The sequence below is a fragment of the Lupinus angustifolius genome, unplaced genomic scaffold, assembly GCF_001865875.1.
Source record: "Lupinus angustifolius cultivar Tanjil unplaced genomic scaffold, LupAngTanjil_v1.0 Scaffold_21_35, whole genome shotgun sequence".
In the NCBI taxonomy this organism is placed as follows: Eukaryota; Viridiplantae; Streptophyta; class Magnoliopsida; order Fabales; family Fabaceae; genus Lupinus; species Lupinus angustifolius.
Genome location: NW_017719575.1, coordinates 6,749 through 21,283, shown reverse-complemented (window position 1 = coordinate 21,283; position 14,535 = coordinate 6,749). Strand labels below are relative to the sequence as shown.

General features: G+C 29.6%; 1 protein-coding gene across 1 annotated transcript; it reads right to left on the bottom strand.

The window, feature by feature from the left end:
• Positions 1–1,712: 1,712 nt before the first annotated feature.
• On the bottom strand, positions 1,713–3,864 carry LOC109338280 (glutathione S-transferase U17-like). Its single transcript, XM_019575476.1, has 2 exons — positions 3,523–3,864; positions 1,713–2,093 (listed from the first exon to the last, which is right to left on the bottom strand). Exons 1-2 carry the CDS (start codon positions 3,844–3,846, stop codon positions 1,713–1,715), a joined length of 705 nt encoding a protein of 234 aa, XP_019431021.1. The 5' UTR covers positions 3,847–3,864.
• Positions 3,865–14,535: the final 10,671 nt, after the last annotated feature.

Below are 14,535 nucleotides of genomic sequence, written 5' to 3'. Positions count from 1 at the left end.
TTTTGAGCCGTACCGAGTGAGATTCGGCCCCGACAGTGGTCCGAAACCGACTGTCTCCGAAAATCATGAAAATTTACCACCAAATTGGAAATAGAATTTCAAGACTAAAACTCAACTAGAGTTTCGTCTAATTTTTTACCAAAAATTCCCATAAATTCATTTTCGAAAATATAATTAATAACAATATTAATAAAATCTTATAATTCAAAATCGTAAAATTCGCAGTGTTACAGAAGCTTATAGTTTGGTAGTTTCTCTAAAGCTCCAGCAGCTTCATGCCATTAATTATAATCTCATGTACTCGTAATATGTCTATAAAACTTAAGTGGGCATGAATATGCCCATATATGCTTAATGGACAAAATTATATATCATGTTTGTTTTAAAATGGGAAAAAATGCATAAGGCCCATGGGAATATTGCTAATTTTACAATAAAATGACATATTTGTTCCGGTTCTTAGGTTGTAAAACAAAAGACATGATTTTTAAGCAGACTAGTTTCTTAGACCTGTTTGTTGTTTCCATTGCAAAACTCCAAATAAGCAATAAAAAAATTAATAATACTTAAATCCATTTTACATACTAATGATCCAAATTTGGTCATATAATATATATAAACATATTAAGGCCCATTTCTTAGACCTGTTTGTTGTTTCCTGAAGTGCTTGCTACGCACTCATATCTTGCTTTTTTACATCCACTCTTGCTACTGTTCTAACTTTTTAAAACTTTTTATTCATCAATGGCTTCTTAATTTCTATATACAATTTACTAGTGTTCCAAGGAATAAGTAGTTTTTGTATTCTACAACATGTATCTTGTTTCTAGTTCAAAATTAACTAAAATTTATTGAGATGACTAAATTTTGTATTATCTACGGGGATAAATTCATAATAAAAATAAATCAATAAAATTAAATGTTTTTGTCATATTCTTATATGATCTGAGTAATTCTTAGGTAGGTATGATCTATTTTAGGTAGTATCATGAAAATTTACTTAGCTCAATAGTTCAACTTAATAAGAAAACAATATTACTTTAATAACCCAAGCTCAACTCACTATAAACGAGTTTCATTTTATTAAAAGAAAAATTTTATAAATCAGAAAGTAATATTTATATAGTACTTATGGTTCGAGAGAGGTTATATAACACCGTTAAATATAGGTGATTTCTGTCCAAACTTAATAACCACTGAGTAAAAGTACATTCTTTTTGAAAATTGAGCTTAGAATTATTAGTCAATTGAAACAAGTCAAAGTTCCAAGCTCATAAATTCCTTTATTGAATATAGTGCATATAGGAGGTGATGAATTTATTGCATTGCTTGGCTAAANAATATTTATATAGTACTTATGGTTCGAGAGAGGTTATATAACACCGTTAAATATAGGTGATCTCTGTCCAAACTTAATAACCACTGAGTAAAAGTACATTCTTTTTGAAAATTGAGCTTAGAATTATTGGTCAATTGAAACAAGTCAAAGTTCCAAGCTCATAAATTCCTTTATTGAATATAGTGCATATAGGAGGTGATGAATTTATTGCATTGCTTGGCTAAATTTTTTTGAAACAAATAAGAACTTCAAATTCATTATGACAAAAGAAGATCATATTCATACTTAAACTAAGTAAAATATGTCCTTTATTTCACCAAAATCTAATATCAATAAGGCAACAAAACATTCTCAGCAGTATTTCTCATAACAATTAGTTAGGAGTGGAAGCAGTGGAAGCAGCAACTCTGGCTATCACGAACTTAGCATACTCAATAAGCTTCTCATGCTCAGGCAGAACATCTTTGACAACATCATGTTTTGGATATTTTTCACCCCAATTGACTAGACCAGGTGTTGTAGCCTCATCCACCAATTTGACCTCATTGAGTGTCTCTACGACCCTAAGCCAAGGAAATATGCTACCAAATACAATGTCTAAATAACCAATTTGGTCACCACCAAAATAGTCCTTTCCTTTGCTTATCTTCTTTAATGCATCTTCCACCAATACAATTCCTTCTCCTAACTCTTTTATCAACTTCTTCTTCTCATCTCCTTGTGCTACTGAGATGGATCTTATGGTAGGGGACAACTGCAATTCACATAGTCAAACAAAACAAAGATTAATTCTATACTACTTTATAATCCAGCTCACTTATACCACTTTTATATTGAATATGTTACACCTAGAAAGTATATAAACCAGGAAATATCGTAGCACAAATAGGTTCTCCATTAAAAAATATAGTATCAATTCTTGGATATTATTTCATATAGAAACTAGCTAGAAAATGTGTTTGCATCCATCTTAGGATATTATTGTTTTAAACACATAATAAGAATAATATAATATTGGTATAACTAAGGTACCCATCACCTTTATAAGTAAGGGATTAATCTAATTCCTTTAGGGTTGTGAAGTTATCCTTCCCAATAGAGTATGAACCATTTTTAATAGTAGAAAGATAAGTACTTAAAAAAACAATAAGGTGGTGTGATACTTTTATCATTTTATTTACAATTTCCACTAAAAAAGAACTTTCTCTAGTACATAAGAGAATATTGGTTCCTCCTATTAAATGTCGCTCCTAAGAATCTTTGATTTGAAAAAAATTAGGTTACCAATAAGATAAAGATAGAACGCTATATATTATATATTATCAATAAAAACATATATCATAATTTAATAATTTAATATATAAACTATTGTTTCGTATAATTATTATCAATTTAATAATTTATATTTTCAACTTACATCATATTGTGATTATCTCTTAAATAACCATTTTATTTAATAAATTAATATTTTCATTAATATCTTTCTAGTTAGAAAATTATTATTATAATTAATATTGACATAATTAAAATGTATATAGATATAAATTAATTTTTTACAAAATAGAATATATTAAGTTTATAATAAGCAATAATGATATATTTAAATTTAGAGATAATAGGAATAAGAAATAAGTTGCAAATAATTTTTTTTAGTAAGAATAAAATAAACCAAGACAAGTATGTGTTGTACATGCTAAGATATATAAAATAAATAATAATTTGATTTCAAAAATATGATAATTTTATGATATTGAATAAATGAATCATGGGAAGTGGGAATGACCCATTTATAAAAAAATCTGATAATTTTATAAATAAAAAACTTTCAAATGTGTGAGAGTAGGGAATGCGCATTGGAAGTGAGAATTTTGTTTTGTTGACAATTTAGTTTCTTGCGAGTAGGACAAAAAACATTTCCAAATCTATTATAAGTGGCAAATTTGCAATGGTTTTATCTTCATTCTTGTGTAAGTTTGATTTAACAAAAAATGTTGTGACCAAACCATGTGTGATACTTTTCGGGAACTTTGATTTGTACAATCTGAAGTTGTATATCATAATAATCAAATAGAGATTATGGGAATTTCTAAACACTAATAAGCAAACAAATATGAAATATGAATATGACATATAAGAAATAGGGAATTTGACATAAAGATATATATATATATCAATTGTTATACCTTATCATCAAAATAGTAAGCCCAGAACCTAGCAATGGCACGATCATAAGGATCAGAAGGAAGAATGGAAGAACCAGAAGTCCAAGTTTCATCAATATATTGCATAATTATCAAAGACTCAGAAATGGGTTTGCCAGCATGAATGAGAACTGGGATTTTCTTATACACAGGGTTTGATTCAAGAAGAAGTTGGCTTTTTGGTCCCATTGTTTCTTCAATTGACTCAAACTTCACTGATTTGAAATTAAGAGCAACCCTTGCTCTCCACACAAATGGACTTGCCCATGCACCTATTAGCTTCACATCATCACTCTTTGTTGTCATTATCACTCAACAATAATGTTTTACTCCCTATATAACCAATAAAGACTAAAGGTATTACAACTCTTATGATTTGGTCTTTGGGGCATGAGGTGAATATAAATACAATGGGATGAGATCATTTTCAAGAGAGTCAAATATTAAAATATGAGGTTGTAGTAATTTTAGACATTATTTTATTTAAAACTAACTTAAATTTGGACTATTAATATTTATTCTAAGAGATATGTTACAATCCTCACCTAATATTAGATTCTTCAGTATTGGAGATGATTAAATAGAAGATGGGTCATTTATGACGTATCTTTTATTCTTGATATGAGATTAATTTTTGCATCCATTTTAATTCATTGATTATCAATATCTTATTTTAATTTGGATTAATATTTTTTATTTTGATTCCATTTAGTTATATTGCAATGGTAGTTAGTGTAATCCATGTCCAAAATTATACTTATATCTCTTGCAATGGTAGTTAGCGTAATCCATGTCCAAAATTATGGGTGGTTTGTATTAGGACAAAACTGAGAGACAGTTTATATAATTTTACTAAAATTCAGGTGATGAGTGTAATTTACGGTATCATTATTGTTGATTTGAAATTAATATTTATATCAACTTTAATTCATCAATTATATAGATGTGTTTATTCTTTGAGTTTAGAATCTGTGCATTAGTAATGTAAAGTTTTTTATACTATCATCACATCATTTATTACTAATTTGTATTATTTTGTTTGAGAGTTAATGATAGTTAATAATTAATGGTGGACAATTTACTGATAGTATAAAAACATATTATACTACACTATTAGTGTATTCATATTAAACTTTTATTCTTTATTCGTAGTTAATTTCTATTCCAATTTTAATTCGTCTAAATGATGAAAGAGAAAAAAATACACGGATAATATATGAGTTTTATATATTTTTATTGTATCATTTGTGGTTCATATTTAATCACTCTTTAAAAATTAATTCAAATGAACAATATATATTATAATGACTGTATATAAATCTTTATACTCATACTACATAGTTATTATTTACCATGAAAATGTGTCTGTCGCTAGTAATCTATTGTCATGCAATAATTTATTCTAGATGGTTGGTTTCTTTAACAACTTTGTTATCTGTATTCTATTAACAAAAATTTTAGCTCATTTGAAGCATTGATTAAGACATTAATAATGACCATGATACTAACACTTAAACTACAATACTGAAAATACCCAAAAATATATGACACGATGATATTACAATATATATATAAATGTTTAAATATTTATACTACATCATTATAGCAAAACAAAATTGTTTAAAATTGTTATTCAATAGTGCTTTCGAACGTTGTCTATGTGAGCACAATAAAATATAAAAAATAGACATTTAATAGTGTTCACTAAAATGAACGCTAATGTCTATTTCTAAATAAGGTAACATCTCTCTTGGACGTTATATCAAACACATGCTCAATTTCACCACATTTACAAGAGATTTAACAATAGAAACATCATTCTGAAAACACAATTTATAAACCAGCAAATTATATGCACTAGTGAAGGGGACGAAGGTAGTGAAGATGTAGACGACTAATCCAGGAATTTATTGTCTCCCTTAACTAAAGAAATAAAAATATTTTTTGTTAGTGACAAAAGGACATAGTTCAGATTCAATATAATAAGAATCAAATCAAAATTTACATAAAAATTAAGGATGAAAAAATAATAACCAAATACAAGAAATACATACCAAGATTGCAAGTTTGGTAAATCACCAAAGGCTCCACCTAGATTCATCCTTGACAGATTCTTATATTATAAAATAAGCAGTAAACAATGCAAGCAGCAATAGTGAATCAAAGAGAAACAAATGAGGTAAAATAAGACAACGATTCTCCTTATGTTTGAATGGAGAAACCAAAAACTGATAACTTGCTTGAAGAGAGAAATTAAAAACAAAAGAGAAAAAAAGGTAACTCATGGAGAAGAAGAAGAATAAGAGAAATAGAAAACTCAACGATATTTGTATTATTGTGTGTGATGTTTTGTTTTTAAATTTACAAAGATTACGCTCACTAAAACAAGCGTTGTTTGAATGTATGACTTTTAACGACGCTCACTAAAGAAAGCATTGTTGAATGTGTGAATTTTAACAACGTTCACTCAAACAAATACTATTGAATGTGTAACTTTTAACAACGTTTACTGAAGTAAGCATTTTTAAATATATAAATGTATGATTTTTAATAGCGCTCATTGAAGCAAGCGTTGTACTAGTGATTATACTAGTGTCATATTTAACACCACTTACTTCACCGAGCGCTACTGATTCCCTTCCACCTTAAATTTAATAGTATTCAATAAATGAGCATTGTTAAATGAACATAGTTCAATGTCATTTATGGCGTAGTAATTATATGAATATACTAGAGTCTATCAAGCTTGATAGGTAGGTGAAAATATTTTTTTATGAAGTTCATTGGTCGTATGATGTCCACATCTTGAGAAAAGTTTACAAGTTGAATTTTAAAATTTTCACATAAGTTTTGGTAATAAAAATCCTAAAAAACTATAGAAAAATGTAATTACATGTGACTAGAAGTAGTGATCATAAAAATATGACTCAAATATGTATGTACTTTCAGCGTAAATGTTTATACTATTCATAATATTATTCATCATTGATTTAATTACTTTTTTTGAAAACTCAAATAGTGACTATTTATTTAAAAGACTCATACATACTAGTACATTCATCTTTTTTCTCTAAAAATATTTATAAAGATATTTGATATGTGTTGAGGGATTGTCACTCTTAAGCAAGATGACACCTCTATAAGGAGAAGAGTTCTGGTTATGGGTTATGTCAATCTCATTCTCCTTAAAAGTACATGAAAAATCTTCGAATTGTTTTATTGGATATTTTTATAGTTGATACATGATGATTTAAAAAATATATTTAGTGTCAAATTGAAATTAAATTTAATATCAATTACAATTCATTAATTATAGAAATATTTGAATTGTAATAATAACATTTTTATGTTTGAAATAGAGAAATTTCTAGTTGAGTGGGAGTTAATCCAAGAACAATTAGCCTATTAGCGATTTGTTATTTGTACTACTAAGTATTTTTGTTATTTCTTATGAAGCATTGATTATGATATTTGTAATGAGAGCATGATATTGGCACAAAATAATAATATCCAAAATATATGAGAAGATGATAATGCATTATATATTTACACATAAGATAATAAAGTATATCATTATATAAGGAGATAAATTATTTCTTTCAACCATTAAAACTATGACAAGTGATCTATTTAATTATTTTCTACAAAAATATTTCTAAAACTAAAAAATAGGTTATGTATCATAATTTAAGGAGTGAAAAATATAACTTATCTTTATTCACTATACATGGATGTTCAAATACTTATATAAATATACTAGTAACTAGTGTATAACATGTTAGATGGGGAATGGAAAATATTTTTGAATGTGAAAGTTAAATATTTGTGATATGTCTACATATTGTGAGAAAAGTTAAAATTTTTAATTTTTCACTTTCATAAAGCTTTTGTAATAAAAATCCTAAATATGTTATAAAATGTTTGAAAGTGTTAGCTAGGTGTCATTAAAAATGGAAGTTCCTAAAAATAATTATAAATTTGGCATGTTTTGAGAGGTGTTTTTAATAAGTGAATATTGTACTCCTCATCAAATTTGTTAAGATACTAACTATTCAATTAGTGGTTCAGTAATTTAACCGCATATTGGTAAAGTAAGATATACATATTTATTATAATAATATTAATATTGAAAAATTAATAAAAAAACAATAAATACTTTTATTTATATCATAAAATATGTCACTTGGTAATAGACAATGTATAAGAAGTATAACAAATGTAATAGTTCTGTGTTTGATCCTCCATACCAACAATTTGACAAAAATTAAGTCATTTTCATTCAAAAATATATTTTTAAATAGAAAACAGTTGGTATCATTGGTATGGTTCAATTGAAAATTAGTCGGTATAAATAACTTTTGTTGATTCTGACGGTATGATTAGGTATGTAAACAATATTCGTCACTTAGATACCTATAAAAACATTTGTAAGTGGTACCCACAAAAATAGCTTATAGGTGGGATGGATATCATGATACCCACATAATTATAAATTAATTTTTTAATTAAATGTTTTAATTTTTTATTATATTATATATTTTATTAATAATTTATAATGAATTTTCGTGATTGAATATAATGATAAATTTAATTTCTCTCATAAATTTAATTATTCATGAAATGATTATTATATATATTGATTATTACAAAATATATAAATATATACTTAAATTTAAAGATGAGTTGGGCTCTTACATACCCTCTATGAGTACTCGCAAATGGTATGAGATGGGAATGCACTACCCATGTCTGATATACCTTGTTTTCATCTCAAAATATGATTGCGTGACTGATACAATTGTTATAACATATCGATATATGAACCAATTCACCAATTTTTATGTTAAACTAACCGATATAATCTAATTTTCACAACTCTAGTTTAACTCTAGTTTTGAGGGATTGTTAGTGTTAGACACCTTTGTAAAGAGATGAGTCATTGCTCATGGGTTGTTTCAGTTATTTTCTCCTATATAATCATTTCTAAAAAAATATATGCATTGAAAATGTATGAGTTTTATAAATTCTCAGTGCATTATATACTATTCATATTTAATCATCATTGAATCTTCAAAACATAATCAAAATAAATGATGTAATGATTATATATAAATCTTTGCATTAATAATATATAAATATTACAATCATAATCATTTTCCTAAAATACACATGAAAAATATTGAATATTGTGTTTTATGGTATTGGATTGTTATATACATAATGATTTAAAACATATATTTATTGTTGATTTGACTTTACTTACCAATTTAAATTCATTAGATATAGACATATTTGATTTGTAATTAATTTCTATACCAATTTTAATTCATGATACTAAGATAGACATTAACAACTAGAATATCTAAAATATATGACAATATAATATTACACAATAAGGATAAATAAATATTTACACATAAATATACACTAGTGTCTAACATATAAGATAGGGAGGGGAAATTCTTTCAATGAGAATGTTCATTGGCTTTGTGATGTATGTCTTGTTTCAAAAACTTAAAAATGTCCAACTCCTTAATTTATTTTTTCCTCTCATTAAGTTGAGATATGGTAGTGGATAGAAGGCTCCTACTTTACTCTCTTGAGAAAATGACCAACTATGATTAAGCATTTTTAGAGTAAATTATACTAATATCCCCTTGAGTTTTAGTGAAATTACACAAATCACCTCTCCATTTGTTACACTACAAAAAAACCTTAGTTTTTATACAAACATTACACTGACTACCCGTCTGTGATAAATATGTGTGATTTTTAAAAAAAAGTGGGTGATAAGTGTAATTAAGTTAAACAAAATATGACATATTGTGACAATTAGGCTTGCCCTGCCTGCCCTGTCCATGCCCACCAAAATTAGGACAGACAGGAGCATACTCGTTTTTAAATAGGACATGAAATATCATGCCCTGCCCGCCCTAAACATAGGCAGAGTGGGCTTGCACGCCACCCTAAACATGGGTAGGGTGGGCTTGCGGGCCGCCCTAAATTAAAAAAAAAAACTAAAAATGATATTCTACATAGTATATTGCACGATATTATATATTATCTCATATATTGTATTTCACTGCTGAAACATTGTAATATTCATCTTATTGTACCTGAGATTACATGGATATACAATGAGATTCAAAATAAAAACAATAACACCATGTTTTGCATAAACATGCCATGCAGTTAATTGGTAAGATATTATATGTTGGAAAATTGTTATGTTGTACTCGAGTTTGAGAACATGAATTACTCTTGCCATACTTGGTCCATCCAACTTCTTATTGTAGTATTCATTGATGTATGTGGGCCACGCTGCCCACCCGTTTGAAATGCTTGTGGGGAAAAGAGCATGTTGGATAGGCATTTTAGGATGGATGAACACATTTTTCCTGCTATGCACGCCCAAAACGTGCGGGTGGATGGGCCCCATGGGCATGGCCCAAATTTCCAATGATAAGTATAAGAGTGATTTAAACAATATCTCCTTAGAATTATTGATGCATGTAGCACCGTGAATTTTCTGTGTTTGTTTTATTATTTATTTATTTTATCAACGATTAATTTTAGAAATTAATCGGTATTGATTTAGGCTAAACTATAGTTGAGTGTTAGTCTTGTTTTGTGATTTTCTATTTTTTGGTAATTTTTCGTAATAATGTGTTTTTGAGTTTCGTAATTCGGAATCGAATTCCGAATGCGCCATTGACTTTGTATTTCGAATCAAGATAGACATCAAGTTCGTCTGGAATGCATTTCTAAATATTTTTCATTCCGAATTCCGTGTTTCGAAGTTCTAACTGTAGAGTGAAATTGAGAGATTTTAAATATCCGACCGAGTATTAGCCGACAATACTCAGGCATGTTTATTCGAGAATGTTTCACTGAAAAGGTCACATCACTTTCATGTATGAGGCTTGCTTGTTAAACAAGCAAAATTATATATCCTCTTACACAAAATCCCTAAAATCACTCACCTATCTCTTACACAAACTACTTTTTGAAAAACCATTAACTTTTCCCTCCAAATTAGATTTCTCTCTTTAAGGAGCCAAACCCTAGCTTAAAAGAAACCCTTGGAATTTCAAACTCTTTCTTCACTTTCCATTTTTTAAGAACTCTCAAGGTAGTTCTTCATCGTTCTTCATTTTGATTTCTTCATTTCTTAAGATCTAACCATTAGATGTTTATGAAATTTTAGTATGATGTTTATATGTATGTTATGAAAATTTTCCACAGTTATTTGAAACTCTTCTAATAATCTTCCTAACTCTTTTAATGTTTGAAACTCCAAATAGATATTTTCTTGAACTTAGATAGTTATTTTGAAACCATGAACTCTTTGTGTTCATGGGGCTGTTTTTAATGTTTAGAAATTTTGTATGTTTGTTGGTATTTGAACATGGTTAAAGGTGATGGTTGTATATCAAAGGAACTTTTAAGGAGTTTTCCTAACCATGCAAAGTTTGGACTTTTCCACTTTTTTTTGGCTTGAAAAACCATAGTCTTGGACAAGTTTAGAATAATATATTTTTAATGTTGAAGTTTGATTTTGTTTCAAAGGGAATGCTTTTGTTATCAAAGGAAACTTTAAAGTGTTTAAGGATAAGTTGAAGGATTACAACTTTCCTTAGCATTAGGTCTAAATCATGGCCTATATGTGTGTAGGAAAAGTTTAGTTTCTAACTTTGAAATCTAAAATGTTTATGGATGAGTTTTGTGAAAAAATACGTTTTAAAATATTATGAGTAAAAGTTTGATTAGTAAATGATATTCTTTGACTTCTAAGTTCAAGTAAAGATTTGGGATAAAAGATGACTTATAGAAATCTTGACTCTACAAACTTAAAGTGTTATGAAGTAATGGATTGTTGATTTGTTATAGGATGAACATTAATAAGGTAAGCTTACTTTAAAGTGGTAAGTGTAACTTAAGAAATATTGATTTTAAATGTTGTTTAAGTATCAGATCAACACTATCAAGAAGGTGTTGAAATGACCATGAAAACATATTATGGAAAATATGGAATCTACTTAAGATGACTTACTTTAAAGTGGTAAGATCAACTTGGCAGATATGGATTTAAAAGTGTAGATTTGGATTAAGAAACTTAACTTAAAATGGTGAAGTATGACTTACAAAGTCTACATGAAAATATAAATCTATGAGGTGCTAAAAGTGTAAACTTTATTAAAAACTTATCTTGGAAAATGTTGGATATCAGAAACAAGACTTTCGATGATAAATGATGGTTCAAAAATACGAATCTTGGACCGGATGGATATTGGACTAGATGGATGAAAGTCGTGGAGTTCATGAATGGATTAAAGTGGTAAACAATGTTTTTACTTTAGGGTTATCATGAAAAATTGATTCGCAAATCACTAAATATTTTTTGTGTATTTAGTTTCAAAGCTTTTGAAGTTGGACGATCAACCCACTCTCACTAAAAGGAAATCAGACATGCGACACCCGAAGGTGAGGGAGAATACATTGTGACATAGTGGTGTCTGAATATGACACGCGGATCTCCTAAACTATCTCAAAAGTTTGAAGTTATATTTGTGTATTAAGAAAATCGTACTTAATCAAATATTCGCATGCATGAGTTTTGTACGGATACTTTATTAAGTTGTATGTTTAGAATAGCTTAAAATATCAAGTATTGTGGTAGTTATCGATGAAGGAACACTACTTGAGAAACTAAAATTCACAGGGATCGAAAACCGCGGAGAGTTTCGATCTGGTAGCCCAAAAGGGCAAGGGAAACGGTCCTGGTAACTGGACCACCTCGCCTGGGCGAGGGAGAAGCATCGGAGAATGGTTCCAATTAGCTCTTGGGCGACAAACCCCTCACATGGGCAAGCCAGCCTCACTTGGGCGAACGTTTCTCGCCTAGGCGAGGGCCAGACAGCCTGTTGGGCCTGTTTTTGGCGTTTTTGACGTCTGGGCGAGGACCATACAGGTATTTTGACCAATTTTTGATGGCTTTGTTGCTTGAGCAATAGTCCCTCGCTTGGGCGAGAATCAGGAAGAGCATTGAGTCTGTTTTGATGAGTTTGTCGTTTGACTGATTTTGATTGTTTGATTGCTTAGGCATACAATATTTTTGACACATTTTGATTGTTTGATTGCTTAGGCAATATTCCTAGCTTGGGTGTGAAGTGTATTTACACTTGGAAAGATCGTGGCTTATATGATTGAGTTTGGTGCCCAAAATCAACAAACTTATACAAGTACCTTTGTTCTTGCGCCTATTTAGGGCAAGGTTTCCGACTGTGATGTCGTGATTAGAGAAATGCCCAAAAAGGATTACATGATACCATGCAGCAAGGTCGTCTGACCATAAGAGACTTGGCCATATGGTCGTCCAGGATATTCAGCGATGGTTCATAGTGGTAAAGATATACATGTTTGTCTGGATGTAATATTTTGTGTAATTCCACATCGTCAATGAGTAATATTCATTAGATGTCTTACTCCCTCTTCTTTGTATTTGTCTTCTATTCACGTTTTGTTCAGATGGATCGTTCAGCCAGGATTCAGAGTTACCAATTTTCGATGTCCTAGGAGGGGGCATGGAGGATTGAGGGAAATCGTTATACCTACACACGCCCTTGTGCCCTAGAACTATAGATGATATGTGATGCATCTTCCATGTGCTTTCCCTACGATCACGAGGAGCTGGAGGCTTCCTTTGCCCTGCCACCTCGAAGGCTGATACCTGTTGTGTCGTCGACTCAATCTGTGACCCCTTAGGGACCTGATGTTGCAGGGCCTTCCAGGAGACGACAGACTTAGAATGACGCGATCAGTTCCCCAGTATGGAGGAGAGCAGCCCGATAGACGAGGCCATACCTCTAGGCTGATGCAAGGATGGTGACTCCCTCGCAACATTTGTCCTATGAGCTAGAGGAGGAGATGGCGGTGGAGGAAGAGGAGCCAGCAGCCGAAGAGGTTGACTGCGTGGAGTTGATCAACATCGAGGACTCCATTAATGTTGCCAACCTCTCCCCCGACTCAGAGATGGAAGAGGACCCAAGCGAGTGTTCCAGCACACCCGCAGACGCTGGGGCTAGCCGCTAGAAGCTATTTCCATTTCTATTTTGCTTTTTGATTAGGGTACTTGTGTAGGATATTTATTTTGTGAGTAGTTTTATTTGGGCGATGATTAGAATTCTGCCTTATATTTCGTACAACATTTTATGATATTCTAATGAAGTATGATTCAAAGTTATATTGAGTTATTTTTTATTACACTTATCATCCTTTTTTTTTTAAAAGATCACACTTATTTCTCATGCAGGTGTATAATTAGTGTAATGTATGTATAAAAATCAGGATTTTTTGTAGGTGCAAAATATAGAGGGATGATTTGCATAATTTCACTAAAACTCAAGATGTGTCAATGTAATTTACTCTTATTTTTATTCGATTTGAATCGTTAAATAAATAAAATACACCCTACTAACCAGCATGTTTACCCTAAAATTAACTATATAAGTCTTATATCCATATCCATATCGTGTATATATATATATATATATATGAATGGATGAATGAGAAAATGAATTTTTCTCAGACATAAAAATAAAAAAATATTGCCCCTTTATAATAAAAATAAAAATTTAATTAAACAAGTCAAAATTATAAAATAATGAGAATAAAATATATCATCATAGGAGATATAAATTATTTCTTTTATCCACTAAGATTGAGACATGTGTCCTATTTTTTAGATTTTAAAATTATTTTTGTAAAGGAAGTGTTAAATAGGACAAAATATCATTATTTTAATAGCTATAGGAGATAACTTATCTCCTCATATAAAGAGATACTTTATTCTCTAAAATAATTCATGCAACTACTAAGTGTACCATCTTCTTTAGGTGGACACTATGCTACAAATTTTCCTTCTCCATAATTAACATTCGAATCTAAGTGTCTAATTTAAAGACAATTGCATTCCACATATGGCATAATATAGAG

Excerpts from the sequence above, each read along its gene's own strand:
- LOC109338280 (XM_019575476.1), bottom strand. The coding sequence starts at position 3,846 with ATGACAACAAAGAGTGATGATGTGAAGCTAATAGGTGCATGGGCAAGT. Across the intron at positions 2,094-3,522 it reads CTTACTATTTTGATGATAAG|TTGTCCCCTACCATAAGATC; the intron begins GTATAACAATTG and ends TGTGAATTGCAG.